At 38.8% G+C, this 17,295-nt stretch overlaps 1 protein-coding gene across 1 annotated transcript in view; it reads left to right on the top strand.

Annotated features, from left to right (window-relative positions):
• The first annotated feature begins 6,201 nt into the window (after positions 1 to 6,201).
• Positions 6,202 to 17,295, top strand: part of LOC135477596 (uncharacterized) — a 28,328-nt gene continuing 17,234 nt past the window's right edge. The window contains exons 1-4 of the mRNA XM_064757796.1: positions 6,202 to 6,276; positions 9,552 to 9,722; positions 10,698 to 10,799; positions 15,335 to 15,400. Of these exons, the coding sequence (XP_064613866.1) occupies positions 6,202 to 6,276; positions 9,552 to 9,722; positions 10,698 to 10,799; positions 15,335 to 15,400 (414 nt within the window). The remainder of the gene's footprint in view (positions 6,277 to 9,551; positions 9,723 to 10,697; positions 10,800 to 15,334; positions 15,401 to 17,295) is intronic.

Below are 17,295 nucleotides of genomic sequence, written 5' to 3'. Positions count from 1 at the left end.
TTTCTGTCATAAAATACAGTAAAATTATTGAAATGCCGTGCTCAAGCCGAGGTCCTTTGACGTCCGGGATAACTAAGTCAGCACCGCTCTCATCTTAGAAGCCACCACCACAAAACTGAACTATAAAATTCAGCGACAGTCGAATGCCTAGATTAGCCTCAGTGGTGCTTAAATTTTAAAATTCCATTTGTTTCAGAATTGAGCATGAATCTAGCTGTGCAACAATAATCTTGTAATTCTGTAAACAGTTAACACGGGGCTTTTGCCAGCAGCTCAGTCCCTCCTTAGGTTAGGACCTGAACCAGGAATTCCTTGGCCGTGCATCTACAGGATACTTAAACTTTAAATGATACAGCAGGGTTGTTGTATCAACAATTCATGCAGTGGAAGAAATATCCTTCCATTCTGTCCCATTTCCGAGAAAGCTATTTATCACTTCATCGCCGAGGTTCATAACTTTTACCCGCCATAGGCTACTTCCTTGACTATAATACGGAAAATACTTTCGACGTTAGAGTGCTAAAGTAAACGAGAAGCACTGAAGTTGTGTCAAGACGAAACTTTACTGAACTTTTACTGGTGAAATAATTCTAAAAAATATTTAATGCCTTTAAAAGATACTTTGGATGGTAGTCTGTCAGTTGACATAAACATTTTTATGCAGCTCAGATACATATTTTGTTATCGACAACTTATATTCTACCAGGGGGCCTCCGTGGCTCAGTTGGTTAGCTCGCTGACCCAGGAGCCTCTCACCAATGCGGTCGCTTTGAGTTCAAGTCCAGCTCATGCTGGCTTCCTCTCCGCCCGTAAGTGGGAAGGTCTGCCAGCAACCTGCAGATGGTCGTGGGTTTCCCCCGGGCTCTGCCCGGTTTCCACCCAGCATAATGCTGGCCGCAGTCGTATAAGTGAAATATTCTTGAGTACGGCGTAAAACACCAATCAAATAAATAAATATATTCTACCATAATACACGATTTGAATACTGATTTCAGTCAGTCACCTAGAACATAGACTGCGTCTTTTAACAGCATTGAAAACTATTGACTGCTTCTCTTTGCGTGAATCCGTCCAATTTTCTACTGTATATACTTTCTTTGCTCTTTGGTGGTTTGTGTTATACGTCGTTTTGGGTTTATTGGTTGGGTGATTTAATAATGTCTGTTTCGACGCATAGATTCCCAGCTGGAAGCCACTTAAAATTTATTTATTTATTTATTTATTTATTTGATTGGTGTTTTACGTCGTACTCAAGAATATTTCACTTATATAATGGCGGCCAGCATAATGGTGGGCGGAAACCGGGCAGAGGCCGGGGAAACCCCACAACCATCCGTAGGTTGCTGCAAGACCTTCACACGTAAGGCCGGAGAGGAAGCCAGCATGAGCTGGACTTGAACTCACACCGATAGCATTGGTGAGAGGCTCCTGGGTCATTACGTTGCGCTAACGCGCTAACCAACTGAGCCACGGAGGCTTCTACTTAAAATATAACTCAAGTGTCTAAAAAAAACATCATGTTATCATTTATCATGGATGACCTTATGGCATGTAGAATAACATTCAGTAAAGCTAAATTGACGTAGTCTCTCAGCAACCTGCGGATGGTCGCGGGTTTCCCCGGGCTATGCCCGGTTTCCTTCCACCATAATGCTGGCCGTCGTCGTATAAGTGAAATATTCTTGAGTACGGCGTAAAACACCAATCAGTCAATGCCAAGGATTTAGTCATTCATCATTCATTCGGTTCTTGCTTATTTCATATATCCTCTGAACACAGTAAAATCGTTTTTCTTTCTTTCTTTCTGTATATATGTATGCTTAGAGATTTGCGTCGAACTTAACAATTTTTCAGTCATATGACGACGAGGAGTAGTTAGATGTGTGCACATACAGTGTGTCTTCTTGTGGTAGGAATCCATACCGCTAAAGTACTGCCACCACTGAAATATCATATCAAAGACACCACACATGATACCCCAATATACTGACACCAGGCCAATCAGTCATGTTTCCTTGCTGACACCAGGAAAATCAGTGCTGAGCGAGGCAGCATCAAGTATCATCTTTAAAGTCTTTGGTAGGACCCGACCCGGGTTTGATCCCGGGTCTACCCTATAACCTGAAAGCGCAAGTGTAAAGCTATACATCAGTTAGACAGCTATGCTGACGTGTTTTTTTTTTTATAATACCATGAACAGCTCAATAATTCACGCTACATATACATCACTTATCTGTCAAACATCTATATAATGTCCCACAGTTTTTCAGATATTACTAAACAGTTTGCCTTTAAATCTCTGTTTAGACGGGTCACGAAATAAATATTAGTACTCAAATTTTAACGAAATTCTTTTAATGCACACCAAAGTAAAGGTTATTCGATATTTCGGTTTCTTTTAAACTATTTTTAAGAATGTTATAAACATACACGAGAGAGACAATATAAGCATTTTACACACAAGGAGGGATTATAAGCTGCGGTAGTTGTAACCTAAATCAGAAATTACAATCGGGTCGACATGCTGTAAATGTTTACAATTATCCCAAGACTAACACTAAATACACATACTTGCCTCAGGTAGACTGCTAGTACTTTTCCGCGTGGTTTGCAAAGATGTGCAATGCAATTGTCTCAAAAGATGTCACGAGCTTTTTTCGACATGTTGTTATTAGCAGCTGAATCATTTTGATGCAGAGCTCTTTTGAAAATGAAGGCAAGAAAAGTTATTGACCGATACATTGTTCATTTACACATGTTACCTTTATGTACGAGTCAAATTTGGCCTACGGTCGCGATTGTAACTTTTTTGTGCAAGCGGGCTCACAAGTGCATCTTAATATCTGGGAACTTCTGATCACCCTACGTAGCAGCCATGTTAGATATTGTGCAAAACGAAAAAATCATCTTCTCCAGAGCAGCTGATGAGAGTGAGGTGGAATTAAAACTGCAATTGCACAAAGCCAAGAGGACATTCTTTGTTGGAAATTTTACAAGCTAGCTACTAGGTGAAAATGTCATGAGACCAAAAAACTGTTTGCTTTTGGTTTGCCAATAATTTCTACTCCATTGAAAATTTAACTGTGGCAAGTAGCCACAAGTAGCTTTAAGAAATAAAACTAGAGGGGCAGTCTTAATCTATGCGTCGAAGCAGACATTGGTATACCAGTGTCAACCAATAAAGACGTTACGGGTTAATAATCACAAGGCCAATTCCCAAACGACGTTTATCACAAACCGCCAAAGAACTAAGAAAGTATATAAAATACAAATAGAACGGAATCAAACAAAGAGAAGCGGTCATCAGTTTTCAATGATGTTCGAAAGACGCAAGGCATGCTGCAGGCGACTGTGTGAAATCAGTATTCAAGTCGTGTACCATGCTAGAATATAAGTTCTCGATAATAATTTACAATGTCAAAATTGAAACTATCACTCTTGTCGTACAGCGTGCAAGAGAGAGAGACCGTTTTGGTCTGTAGAGATACAGGTCCAGATAAGATGTACCATCTGGAGAATCTGTGGTTTCCGTTAAATCCAGCGAAGGTGGGTAAATATCTTTCACAACCTTGTCTATGTATGGATTGTTTAAAGCTAGCAGATCAGATCAGCAATAAACTGTTAGTGAATAAGAAATATCGGACCGAAAAGGAGGTGCAAAGATTGTACCCATCGGGATACCTATACACTGTTGGTATATGGTTTCAACGAATTTCAACGAAAGATGTTATTAATGTGGAATACAAGGAACTAAATGAAAATCAAAACATCCCATGAATGGTAACCCTTGTATGTAGTTGAACTCAAGAAGGCTTTGTTGCCTTTGACGTTAATGTAGCGGTGACCAGTTTTGTTAAACACTGAAACAATTTGTGATGAAATTGTATCAATTAAGTTTGTGTGAGGAACTGTAGTTTAGAGAGCGGAGAAATCCCAAGTGGAAATTTAAGGCCTAAGGATAAACTTATGCAGATGAAAATTATTTGTGTTCTGAGTAATGTGACTTGGAGCCCATGTTGCAAAGCATTTTCTCTAGAATCCCATGTCCGATTGAGTGGAAATTTAGTACACGTAAGAGGCACGCAGTGAATGTTATGTGGAAAAATGAATTTAAAGCTTCTATTCATGTTACCTGACGTAGTTTGAGGTCCGGGTCATAAGCCTGGCCTTATTTATTTCTTGCGATGTATACTTTTTAAAATTGCTGAGTTAAAAGGGCTATATATGTACTGTATCGGATGCTGAAAATCGATCACCTGTGTTAAAAACAAAAGGACTTCAAGAAGTGCCCAAAGGCCTATTACTACAGTTGGCTAATATACACGTGCTACATAGAGTGCGTACAATTTAATGATGGCTATACATGATGTACGCTTTTTTCTTTATGTTTCAATACATAAATACAATATTCAATTAAACGACGTGACGCCGCATTGGCTGGAATCAAAGGCTTAAGCAGCTATATTTATCATTACCAGTATTATTATTTATCCAGTGTAAAAATCACTTTTAATCTTGGGAGAATCTTATCTCTGCCACCTTAGACATTGTGTTTTTCTCAATTATTTTGTATAGTATGATGTCCATTTTCTCTTTCGTGCTCCCTGAAACAAACACTTTCGATCCGTTCCATGATAAATGTGAAGAAACGGAGGTAAACTAAAACTAAATAAGTCAGGTACATAACCGAATGCTTTCCCAAATGCAATCTATTCTCAGATTATGATGCTTATGAATCGGAAAAATCGTTAGGCTGATATCAAAGTGCCCCGATCTTTCCGGGAAGGATGTTGACTTCGGCAAGCGTGCAGCACTTGGACGCCATACTACGAAGGATAACAATGGGTGATAACAATAGTGGGAGGTATATTTGTGGTTTTTATGTGAAATGTGTGAGAGAGAGTTTCCTGCATATCGACAGCAACAAGAACAGATTTCCGCTCCATGAGATATTTAACACTCTTCGGATATAAAACATTCATGATTAGATGGAGTTTCCGGTGAAATGTATCAATACCTGCATTAGGTCGACCATGATTGATTGGTATTGATTCTTCGACTTGAACGTGAAGTCAATACTCCGCCTGAATGAGAGCATCCATCAATTAAATGATTGACAACACGTGTATATGAAAACATCAGTTTACATTCTTCTTGGGTTTGCTAATCACTTAATAAATGTGAACGTCCATTGCTGCTTACATCGTATTGCCTGTGGTTTCATAGTATGTCCTATAGCTTTTGCTTGGCGTTTTATAGTTACTTATATGATTTGAAAATCAAAGTTGAATGAATGAATGAATGATCATGGCTTAACTCCACACCGGCAATATTTCAGCCATATTGTGGCGAGAAAATTAAAGTTGAAAGTACATTTATGTGGGATGACATGTAACTTCTGGATTTACTTGTTGTCTTTGTATATTGCATTTCTTAATAAATGAATACAAAAGTCTAAAACCGGTGATTTGTTACAATATGCGAAAGATATCTTTCGTATTTTTTTCACTTTTTTCCCGGACCTTATCGGTCTATGTGATTGTTAACATTGCTTTCTAGTTCAAACTTGACTTGGGTCCGAATAAACTCATGTTCATTAACAAATGACTTCGAGGTAATCAAATATCAAGCTGAACATTTGCTTCTGATGAACATGCTTTGCCAAACGCAAAAAAATGGAAATCAATTAACAACAGTGAAAGGAGCAGAAGACGAATCAATTAGAGCCCATGCTAGTCAAACATATAGAAGTTTATTCTTTTCTCATGCGCTATTCCTTCTCCTTGTTTCCTGTATGTATCATTAACTTTTGCGTCTCTAATGAGCGTAAGGATGCACATCGCGAATGTCGTTGCAATTTTCTTCTGCAATGGAAGAATTATTGGGACATAACACGGATGCCTTTTCTTACTGTTTTATCATTTTGTGGCTTAAGACATCTCGGACCCAATAATATGTGTACATTATTATCCAGCTAAAATATGTGTTCTGCCGTTTAGCCAAACTTGCAAATATCGTGAAAAATATTATCAAAATAGGTCAATAAACAATAGGCCACAGGGCATCAGGCTAACTTGCGACGAGTTGGTCCCTCATTGAATGACCCACTCAATAACTTGTACATTCATTTTACAGTGCGACCCGGGGCTTGGGGCCGATGTCATGTTCAGGAACTTTTACCGTGAAGACATCGTTATTCAAATGATTCTTGGTGCCGGCTGCTCATTGGTCAGCCAGTCGACTTCCCAGGCTTCACACCTGTGGAATCAGGTTCAGGTAAATTGCTTTAATTACACTACTCGTTATACCTGTTAAAGATAAAAGACCAGCTGCACTCGTTCATTATGAGGTACATTTATGCATATGGCCGATAACGATGTAGAAAATTTACAGCAGTCAAACTAAAAATTTTTAATTCCAAAGTTTTATTTTAACACAGTAAATCAGATGGCTAGATTCTAAATAAGGACACCAACGTCTTTGCTTTACTTCACATGGAATTAAACAATAATAGAGACAACCTATGTCTTTCACTCATGCGTCTGATATATTTGTCTGGATTCAAGATGACGTGATTTTAAAGGCAACAAGTAACTGTCTGTTTCAACATATTATCGAATAAAGTTACTAACATTCATGTGTTTAGGGGCCCCCGTGGCTCAGTTGGTTAGCGCGCTAGCGCAGCGTATTGACCCAGCAGCCTCTCGCCAATGCGGTCTTTGTGAATTCAAGTCCAGCTCATGCTGGCTTCCTCTCCGGCCGTAAGTGGGATTGTCTTGTAGCAAGCTGGGGATGGTCGTGGGTTACCCCGGGCTCTGCCCGGTTTCCTCCCACCATAATGCTGTCCGCGACCGTATAAGTGAACTATTCTTGAGTACGACATAAAACACCAATCAAATAAATAAATAAATTCTTGTATTTAAGTGGTGCCGGCAAATGGTATTTGGAAAATATACATTCGCAATACGCTGGCGATCCCCAAACAAAATCCGTATATCATGGCTCTCAATCCTCTTGTTACGTAAACGACCCACGCTAAAAGATAGAATTCCAAAAACCGGACCGAATGGAGGGGTATGTTTTCTAATGACGACCAGCATAACTGCCGACGCGTCTCAAGAACGCGTGTTACCTGGTATTAGTGGGTTAATGCTGTTTCGTTACAGGGACGGCTGCCGTTTTAGATTTAAATTAGTTTATGCCCTGCTTTATTGACTTGTTTTTTCCACTCAGGATCAAAGCTTTGTATCATCAGGTTGTGTAATTGATCGGAAGAATGTGTTGATTTACTATGCCGAGATCAGAATCGTAGAATTAACACGAAGGAAAAATAATTTCCAAAAGGAATCTTCCCGGCTTAAAATCGCCGTGTTTAAAGCATCACGGTTGAGTAAAACGCACTATATTAGGCAGTATAGTTGAACTGATCTGATTTGTGTTTTAGCAGATGTTCACCTCATAAAATCAATTTGTTAGATCCTGTGTGTTATGCTACAGGTTATTAGTGGAAAAACTATTGTCAAGGTTATTTATCAAAAATTTCTTAAGTTTTCCAGTTAGTATAATTCTCTTGTGAGTAAATATTGACACAGTGTCCAGTATAATTTTCTTGTAAGAAAATATCGACACAGTGTCCAGTATAATTTTCTTGTAAGAAAATATCGACACAGTGTCCAGTATAATTCTCTTGTAAGTAAATATCGGGACAGTGTCCAGTATAATTCTCTTGTAAATAAATATTGACACAGTGTCCAGAATTTCTGGCACTGATTAATGGCTGTGTCTAATTCCGTTTAAAGCGGAGCCAGCGGATAGATATTTCATCGCGTTGAATTAGATTGCCACTTTAAATATATGAACAGTTACAGTCAAAGCGCAACTGAGACACACAGACTGTATTGTATTATCGACATATTGACATGGTACACGATTTTGAATAATGATACACTCTTTCGCCTAAAACATACCTTCTGCCTTTCCAACGTGCCTCTCTGTGCATAATGTCGTCCTAATTTCGTACTGTATGTACTTTCTTAGTTCTTTTGTGTTACATGTCGTTTTGATTACTGGTCTTGCGACCATTGACCTGAAACGTCCATAACGTTTTGAAGCGTAAAGCCTTCTATATAATCCTTTACAAATGGTGCATAGTTTTACTCGTAACTTGAACTGACTGCAGTTTCACGACTTCCAAGCAGTCTACACAGCTTTAGTATAGAGCGACATGACATTGTTTGTAGCAATCGCTCAACAACACAACGATGCTGGTATAGTAAGAAGGCAGTTCGCTTTAAAAACATCTACAGTTAAGTATTTGGGGTTAGGGATTTGGTCAGATTTACTTAAGGGCTTCAGTTTATACTTCTGAAATTGGATTACGCCGTTTAAACATCTCTTGCAAGATAACTACTAATAGTTTGCTCAGATATTGTAAATTTTGCTGAAGGTGGCTATAGTTTGGTGCAATTATAAATTTCCAGCATTCATAGCTTTTGATTTACATGCCACAAAAAGTACGTGATTTCAAAACCCTGAAATTAGTTTGAGACTATATGTAAACACGGTACAAACATAGATTCGGAATCACCAGTCCAAAATAATCTGAAATATATCAAAATTCAAAAATTTTTATGGTCCACAAATGCTGAGCTTCTAAAAGTCTTTAAAGGATTTTTTGTCTTTTTCAAATGTCATGTAACCAGTATTGCTGTACATGCATATCAGATTTCACAAAGGATGCACCTATTGATCATTGAAAGGAAGACTTTAAAGTTTTGCTTAAAATTCAATATAGCCGCCAAACTATGCAACTTAGAAAAACAAACAAATTCCTTAAAGATAACCTCAACGAAAATTGTCAGGGTTTACATTAAACATTGTGCTATTTTAGTACAATGCTGTTCTTATTTACCCTGTTGACTTGTGTTAACTGCAGCAAACAGGTCTTTATTCACTTAGGTGTTTAAGGCAGTACTCAAGAATTTTTTCTTTATTTGACGGCTGTCAAGTTTGGGTGGGGAAACTGAGAACAGGCCAATGTAGGTTAAATTTTCAGCTGCAGCGAGAAGCTTTATTAATCAACGTTCTGTTTGTGTGTAGATAGGTCCATCGGTTTGTTGGTCAGTCAGATTTTGGGTATATTCTCTCTTAACTTGGGCACATCGATGAAAGTTTTGACATCCTATACATAAAGCGAGTCATTCACTAAATAAAATGCTTAAGTGCAAGAGAACATTGACTTCTGTGCAATGCTACAGTTATTGGGTATTTGGGATTTCTTTTATTTTCTTTGGTGGTTTTTAAATACCGGCTGCTAATATTCATGTATAGAGTGAAACATTCCAGCAAGGCCATTTCACAGGGAGTCAGGAAATTTGTGACGCTGTGAGTGTTTTAGCATTGTGTAACGGTGTTCAGTAATATTTAAGGTTAATGGAATAATGTTAGAGCTTCAGGTCAGTGGTAGCTTACCGGATTTCCAGGCTTTTTCAGGCCTACTCACACATTTCCTCGTGGATAATGTGTAAATGCGATTATAACGCTCTCTCCAGATCTCTTACATCTCTACATCTCCGGCCTTGTCTGACAAAAGCAGATTTCCTCGTTTTTTTCGTCTCAATGCTCCCGACACGAAGGTGAATCCGGCCAGAGTGGAAATCATTAAGCAATTTGGATGGAAGAGGGTGGCCACCATTCACCAATCTCTGGAGCTGTTCTCCACGGTAAGATGTCACTATACATCAGTTTCTAGAGCTGTTCTCCACGGTAAGAGATCACTATACATCAGTTTCTAGAGCTGTTTCTCCACGGTAAGAGGTCACAATACATCAGTTTCTAGAGCTGTTTCTCCACGGTAAAAGGCTAATACACCAGTGTCGAGGTAAGTGGTCACCATACACGAGTCTGTAGAGCTTTTCTCCACGTCAGGTGTCACTGTCAGTAAAACTAATGTATATAGTATATTCAGTCATGTGTTTTTTTTTTCATATCAACATGAAAAAATTTTGATATCATTGCTATAGGTGTCCTTGTTCGTGACCAGACATGACGACCCACCCATTCAGTCGATACTAACACCAGGTCAACCAGTACTTGGTTTATTCCTGATAAATTTTAAGCAAGTCAAGTATCTAGGTGACGTACGTGTATTTAGCCCTTGTCTCGAACGCACCCAAGCGGGTGCGCTTAAATCTCCGCCATAGCAGCGTGGTGTACATAACTCTTATCACATTAACAAATGACAAGCGTGTCAAGGTTTGGGCTGTGAAAAGCCGCTCTATGGGAGGACTGTGTTGTTTTGGCTGTTGCTGTTGGGATGGTGTTCATATTATTGTAATGCGCATGCGTGGAAGCTTGTTACCGCACATTGGTCACTTATTCTTGTTTTGCGTATATACCACAGCTCTTAGCCATTCAACACGAGTGAGTTCGACACGTATATGAAATTCGAATTTCCTCCTATTACGTGCATTTGCTATCCCTTTCTTCAAACCCTTCAACATTAATGAGAACGTATGATGATTTAAAACCAGCCATTCATTTAAAAGTATTTGTCCAACTCTCTTTGATAATGTATGTACAGTCATTCGACATTTCAGTCCATGTTATTGTATTATTACCTGGTGACATGATATTTCTGATCAAGAAAATAAATGATCTGTTTTTCGGTGATATTCATGAGGTGTCTCTGTTGTTAGATTTTAGACGGGCTACTGGACGAGCTGGCGTTGAATAATGTGACTGTCATCACCTCGGAGATATTCAGAGACGATCCTAAAACCCAGATTGAGAACCTTAAGGTAGGTTTGTGTAATCTTGAATGCTTTACACTTATGCCAACCATATATGTCTACGTACACAACAATTTCTCGTAAAGAACTTGAGAGGAAAGCACTTAGTTTCTTCCAAATATGGTCAAGAAACTCAGTTTTGGTGTTTTGTTTTGATCATGCATATAGAAGATAGTTTTCATGTATCTGGCGTAATCTTCTCTTGTATGATGAGTAGTACTAGATGACCAGCATGACTCTGTTAGCTGGACACGTTTACTCAGTGAAGGATACGGATACGGACATACACGGTTACTGACACCCATAATGTTTCCGTATCATGCCACTGAGTAACCATGTATGAATTTATCCTGCTAAAGACTCATTGATTCTGCGCAGAAGGCTGATGTACATGTGAATTGCCTTACAGTGGTCATTGTCTTCATAGCCTAACAAATGCCGGAGATAACTCAGTCGTCTCGGTTACCGGATACAGAGATATACACCTCTCCTACTTGACAGATACTGTCCATTGAAAACCCGATTTTTCCCTCACGATTTGTAGGATGCGTTACTTTCGTCTGCAGAACGACAGTGTAATTGACCATTACGTCGCACGGCTTGTACCTATCCACGCAGCCGGTGCATAACCATCGTAACGACGAACGTTTCCTAAATCAGTGACGGTATTGAAGATGCACGTTCAGAAAATGAAACATTATATGCTCGTCTTTGATTAAAGTTATGAGTGAGTGAGTGCTTGGGGTTTAACGTCGTACTCAACAATTTTTCAGTCATATGACGACGATCAAAGTTATGAAATAAACATGTCAGCTCAGCCTGTTTGTTCTGCGGGATATCAGATACTGCCAATCTGGCGTAAAGTAATAATCATTCAAACATTCATAATCTTCGTAAATATAGCTCCTATCTTGCTCAGTCAACAAAGAAACGTATACATTCAGTAAGACATCAAGCGTCTTGTTTTTATATATTAAGTAAATGTATATGTGTCTATGTATTATTTACATGAGCGTTGTTTATCTCTTACAAGCTTGCCATCAAGATGATAGATACAAACATGCATAAGGCTTAAACGACATATGACTTCCCCTACCCCACGATCGTGTGGTGGATATTTGTCTCTGTGGATCTATTTCAGATTTCTGTCAAGATTGACTGAGATTGCTTGTCCTATTTCATCTGTACCCCAGAGAATTTATAGACGTCATTTAGATAAACAGTGTAAAGTAACAAGAACAACGTATTCTGCAATATATATGAATATATTCTACTCATTTGGGCGCAGTCGGCATTGTTGAATATGTTGATTTAAGGGTTACCTTACACTGCAGTATTCAAGAGTAAATCTGTCAGGAAATCAGGCAAACGTTTCTAGCGGAAGACCGCATATCGTCAACTGTCTGCTAAAGGACCTGCTATGGTAAGGTGGGGAAAAGACCCCAGTGCAAGAAACTGTGGGCCTCGAGTAGCGAGACTGACTATAGCTGTGACGTACAGCTGCTGACACACTCGTAAGGCTGCTTCTTTTCTCACTGCTGTTTTACCCGTCTTTTCCTCTTAAAGGGCATGCCTACGACTTATAAAGCTCCAAACATGCACTTAGGCGATGTATAGGTCATAAAATCAAAAAAATTATAGCCGGCTCCTGTCCCACTGAAATATCTTTTTTTTTTCATTAGCTGTAGAGGTTTGAAAATCACTGCGCTACAAATGCAATTTTCTGAAAAATTCTGGAGCACTCAGTTACGCATAGATCAATTAAATAAATATATAACAAATCAGCCTTATAATTTCTCTCCGCATAACATGTTAATAACATGATAGCTAGTGGACCAAATGTGCTCTCAACCAACATTCACGTATGATGTCGCTATAAATGGGCTCTTTCTAACTGCCCCAAATTTACATTTATTTGATATGGTGCCTATGTCTATGCCTAAGATTGACGCCAATTCTACATTACAGAGGAAAGTCATATCAGTTATGAATCTTGTTTCATGACATGAAAAACATTCAGCCCCAGAAGTCATTCCTCATAATTGTGTATGAAGTCCAGAACATGCTGACTTCCTCTCTGATCGTACATGGGAAGGTCTGACAGCAACCTGCGGATGAGTGTGTGTTTCCCCCGGGCTCTGTCCGGTTTCCTCGCACCATAATGCTGGTTAGGGTTAGGTATAAGTGAAATATCTTATAGGGACCTTTAGTTAGAAGTTACAAGTACGAAATTGTAACTTGTAATTTCAAATCAGAATTAGTTTATCTATTCTGGTCTGAAGCTACAAGTTACAAGGTGAACTTGTAACTTCTAACCAAAGGTATCTATTTTCTTGTGTAGAATATCTGCGAACTATAAATATTCTTATACTATGCTTAAGGGTTTCTTTTTTGTGAGGCTCAGTCTCTGACAGTGTGAATGGCAAATTGTATCATATATCATGCCCTCTCTCTAGAGTATGCCTTTTTAATTTCTTTTTAAATTTTTAACTTCCTTGAGGAATCGCCCCGGGCATAATGTTGATACATCATGGAAACATCTTTACCTACATGTATCAAAGCTGATGTCCAGTAATTATTACAATAACAGTAATTTCCACAGTCTGCTTTGGCTATGCTTGGGCCAGGTTGCACGATGAAAGCGTTCCATAAGATCAATTTAGTCATTTGAACTACAGGAGACAAAACAATTTGCATAAACGTATCCTGCAATGTACTGTACACCTGAATCTCAATTAAATGAATAATCTTCCTATACGATACAATCCTATTTTCTCATTGTGCGAGACCTTCAGTCGCATTTTCATAAGGAGAGGCAGGTTATCAGTGATGCTGTACATCTTTCTCTGTGGGGGATTCGTTCAATTCCAGACATAAAGGTTGTGTTTCATGGTCTATATGTGGCTTCATGCGGTTCGTGAGCATGATTACTCAGTGAAATAATTCTGTTTCAAGATTTAAAAGACATTTGCAGTGTTTTCAAGATGTTACACCATTATAACGTGGATGGTTCCACACTGCCGTCTATGAACCTGTCTTAAGTGATCTATGCTGTTTTATGGTCTAAAGTTGGCGTTTATCGATGAAGAAATAAAACTCCACCAGTTTTCATTCCTGTAGGCTGTGTATCGTTAAAAGAGGAATCAAACCGCATTCAATGGAAATTAACTTTTGACCTTGTCTTAATTTATCTTTCCAACCACAAAAGTGCTCTTAAGCGGGTAATTATCAGTGAAGGTGTTAAAGTCCATATTTTCCACCAGTTTTCAATTTTATAGGTTTAATGTTAATTAAGGTACATTCGCTAGGTCACTCGGTGCAAACTGACCTTTGACATTATCTTAGCGACTTTTCCACCACATAAATTTTGTCTTAAGTTGCTGAAGAGAATAAACTCTAAATTGTCCACCATTTCTCACTTCTGTAGGCTCTTTCCCTATTAAATTGCAAACTGACATTTGACCTTGTGTTAAGTGGCCTTTCCAGCACATAATCATGCGAGATGACCCAGCAGTCTCTCACCAATGCGGTCGCTGTGAGTTCAAGTCCAGCTCATGCCGGCTTCCTCTCCGGCCGTACGTGGGAAGGTCTGCCAGCAACCTGCGGATGGTCGTGGGTATCCCCCGGGCTCTGCCCGGTTTTCACCCACCATAAATCTGGCCGCCGTCGCATAAGTGAAATATTCTTGAGCACGCCAGTCAAATAATATAAATAAATAAACAATCACATAATCGTGTCTTTAGTTTATGTCCTCTCCCGCCGCACGCGGGAAGGTCTACAAGCTCTGTCGGGTTTCCTCCCACCATAATGCTGGCCGCTGTCGTGTAAGTGAAATATTCTTAAGCACGGCGTAAAACACCAATCAAATAATAAATAAATTTAGTTTGTAATTCGTGCAGTTTATACTATGCTCAACAGTTTACATCTGGTTTCACTGTTTTCGCTGTTATTCTATAATTCTATAGTTAACACTATATAGCCATTGTTTTAAGTTATGTCTTAAACTAATTTTGTCTTAAATTACCGATTCATAATTCGTAAAAATTTACTTTCCTTACAATGTAACATTAGCGTCAGTGCTATAGGCGCCAGGTCAAATAAATTTTAGGGTGAACCCCACCCACTACTAGCTGCACTAAAGGAAATGGTTTCTCTGGCCACGTAGACTGCCTCAATGCTTTTATAGCTTTCATGGCAAATAAATCCCCGCTTCTTCGACTTTAATAATCTTAATGAATGACAGATAACATTTTGCACTGTTGAATAAGTAAAAATCAAGGGGCTGTCTACCAAATAGATAGACTTATTTATTGATGTATTGTTTGCTAACTCCACAGATCATTATTTGCTTACCTCCAAGTATCATTATTTGCTTAACTCCACAGATCATTATTTGCTTAACTCCACAGGTCATTATTCCCTTAACTCCACAGATCATTATTTGCTTACGTTACTGTCCTTTCATCTAACTTGAAACAATATGCGACATCTGATGGATGTGTATATCTTTGTGATGCCTAATGCAATTATTTGTTGTTTTACAGAAACACGACGCCCGAATTATCATTGGTGATTTCTACCAAGACATGTCGTATAAAGTCTTCTGTGAGGTAGGCCATTACTTTAATACTAAGTTGCCGTTTTTCTTCAACTGTTTATATCTCATTGGAGAGTAACATGCTATATCCATTTAAATCAACACGTAGACTATATCGTTTTCTTATCGGTTTGCGTAACATTTCAACAAATTTATTCACGTTGCTCCATCATTCCGTTAAATGGAGTGCAGGAACGATTTGCTCTTTTGTGTAAGTGCGTAACTTTACCCAAATAATAGAGAGATTGCCGGAAATAATCTACCTCGGATAGAAAGGAATTTCATTTTGAGCCTTGGCATGTGAATGAATGATTTGGTTATAGTTCTACGCCTCAATAGCAATATTACACCTATATCATGTCGACGACCACTCGATCTCACGTCATATGATGAAATTCACGTCAAATGATAAATTCTTCTTTATTTGGAAATTCGCTTACCCCACCCACACCCTCCAACTCCACCACTCTTGAGATGTATGGTTTCCAAGTAAACGGGTTTGGAGAGTCCTTCCTACACATCGCGTGGAGGTGCATGCACTTGTTTATAGTCCGACCACGTTCATGCTAGATCGAGACAGGCCCTAGGTGTGAAATAATGTATGTCTCAACCATGAAGACGTAGTCGAAGCTTTGTGGTTACCAGATGGAAGGCTTTGCTTCAAAGATAATGTATGGCTTCACTCAGTATTCTGTCAGCTCGTACGGCTTCCACAATCTGTTTTATATTTTATAGCTGTCTTGTCAAGCTCTACGTCTTCAAAAAACCCGCACTGCACGGTATTCGTGTTTACCTTACTGTATGCACAATGTCTGAAAAAAGAAAAAAAAGCCATTACAACTAAACGCTCCAGCTGTGATCATAAAATTAGAATACGAAAGCACTTATTACCAGCGTCATCAGAGTAACTATATGGGGGTCAACAGAGAGTCCGGTCATAGGACTATCGTCAGTCCACAATTGGCATAGTCATACGGAATGTATTAATATCATATACACGTCTGTGTTGTAAGCCTGGAATTGTTGGGAATGGCTTTGGGAGGTAAACCCCATTCTCAGTATATTCATGTTACTAATGGAATATGACGATTTCTCATTAAGGTGATACGACTGGGTTCAGATCTCGATACAAAGCTGACTTCTCTGCAGAATTTTACACATATGAATTAGAAATAGCGATATATAGCTTTACTGCTATATATGAATAAACAAGTGTATGATTAAAATATCTGAGAATAAATTAAAAATCAGGTTTATAGAATGGTGTAGTCGACCTATTGTTACCTTTCACTGGGTTGAGGATAACATCTAAAGAAATGTAAATGATTTTTTTAATGAAGCACAGTTGGTGTTTTTCTGCAATCCAACTAGTGTTTGAACTACTGGGAACAAGAGACCAGATACAATAACCCCTGTGATTCCTATGTTTTCCTCATGTAAGTGCTGTTCTCTCCATACTGCACAGCTATCACAAGCTATGACCTCAAGCTCAAAAAACTTGCACTGGTCAGTTCTTCTTGATGTTATAATGATGTAACAAGGTTCCCTGACTTTGCTCAACCTTGATTTTTATGTGTGCATGAACGAACAAAATGTCCTACCTGTGATGTCTTTGATTTGTACCAATGCGTAATCACAGCTAGCCCTGTTAAAAAAAGTCAACCGTAACACAGCTTACACAATACAGAAGCTACGGATTGGAGACAGCCTGTAAAATATATGTAACCACGAACTGAACATGGCTTACCCAATATAGTAGCTACGGATTGGAGACAGCCTGTAAAATATATGTAACCACGAACTGAACATGGCTTACCCAATATAGTAACAGACTGATTCAACCCTGCTTACATAACATAGTACCTCGCTTGGCGTTTAGCATGAAGGGGATAGTGCAACGACTGGTTG

The sequence above is a fragment of the Liolophura sinensis genome, chromosome 1 (genome assembly GCF_032854445.1).
Source record: "Liolophura sinensis isolate JHLJ2023 chromosome 1, CUHK_Ljap_v2, whole genome shotgun sequence".
Lineage (NCBI taxonomy): Eukaryota > Metazoa > Mollusca > Polyplacophora > Chitonida > Chitonidae > Liolophura > Liolophura sinensis.
This window is presented reverse-complemented; position numbering and strand designations above follow the sequence as displayed.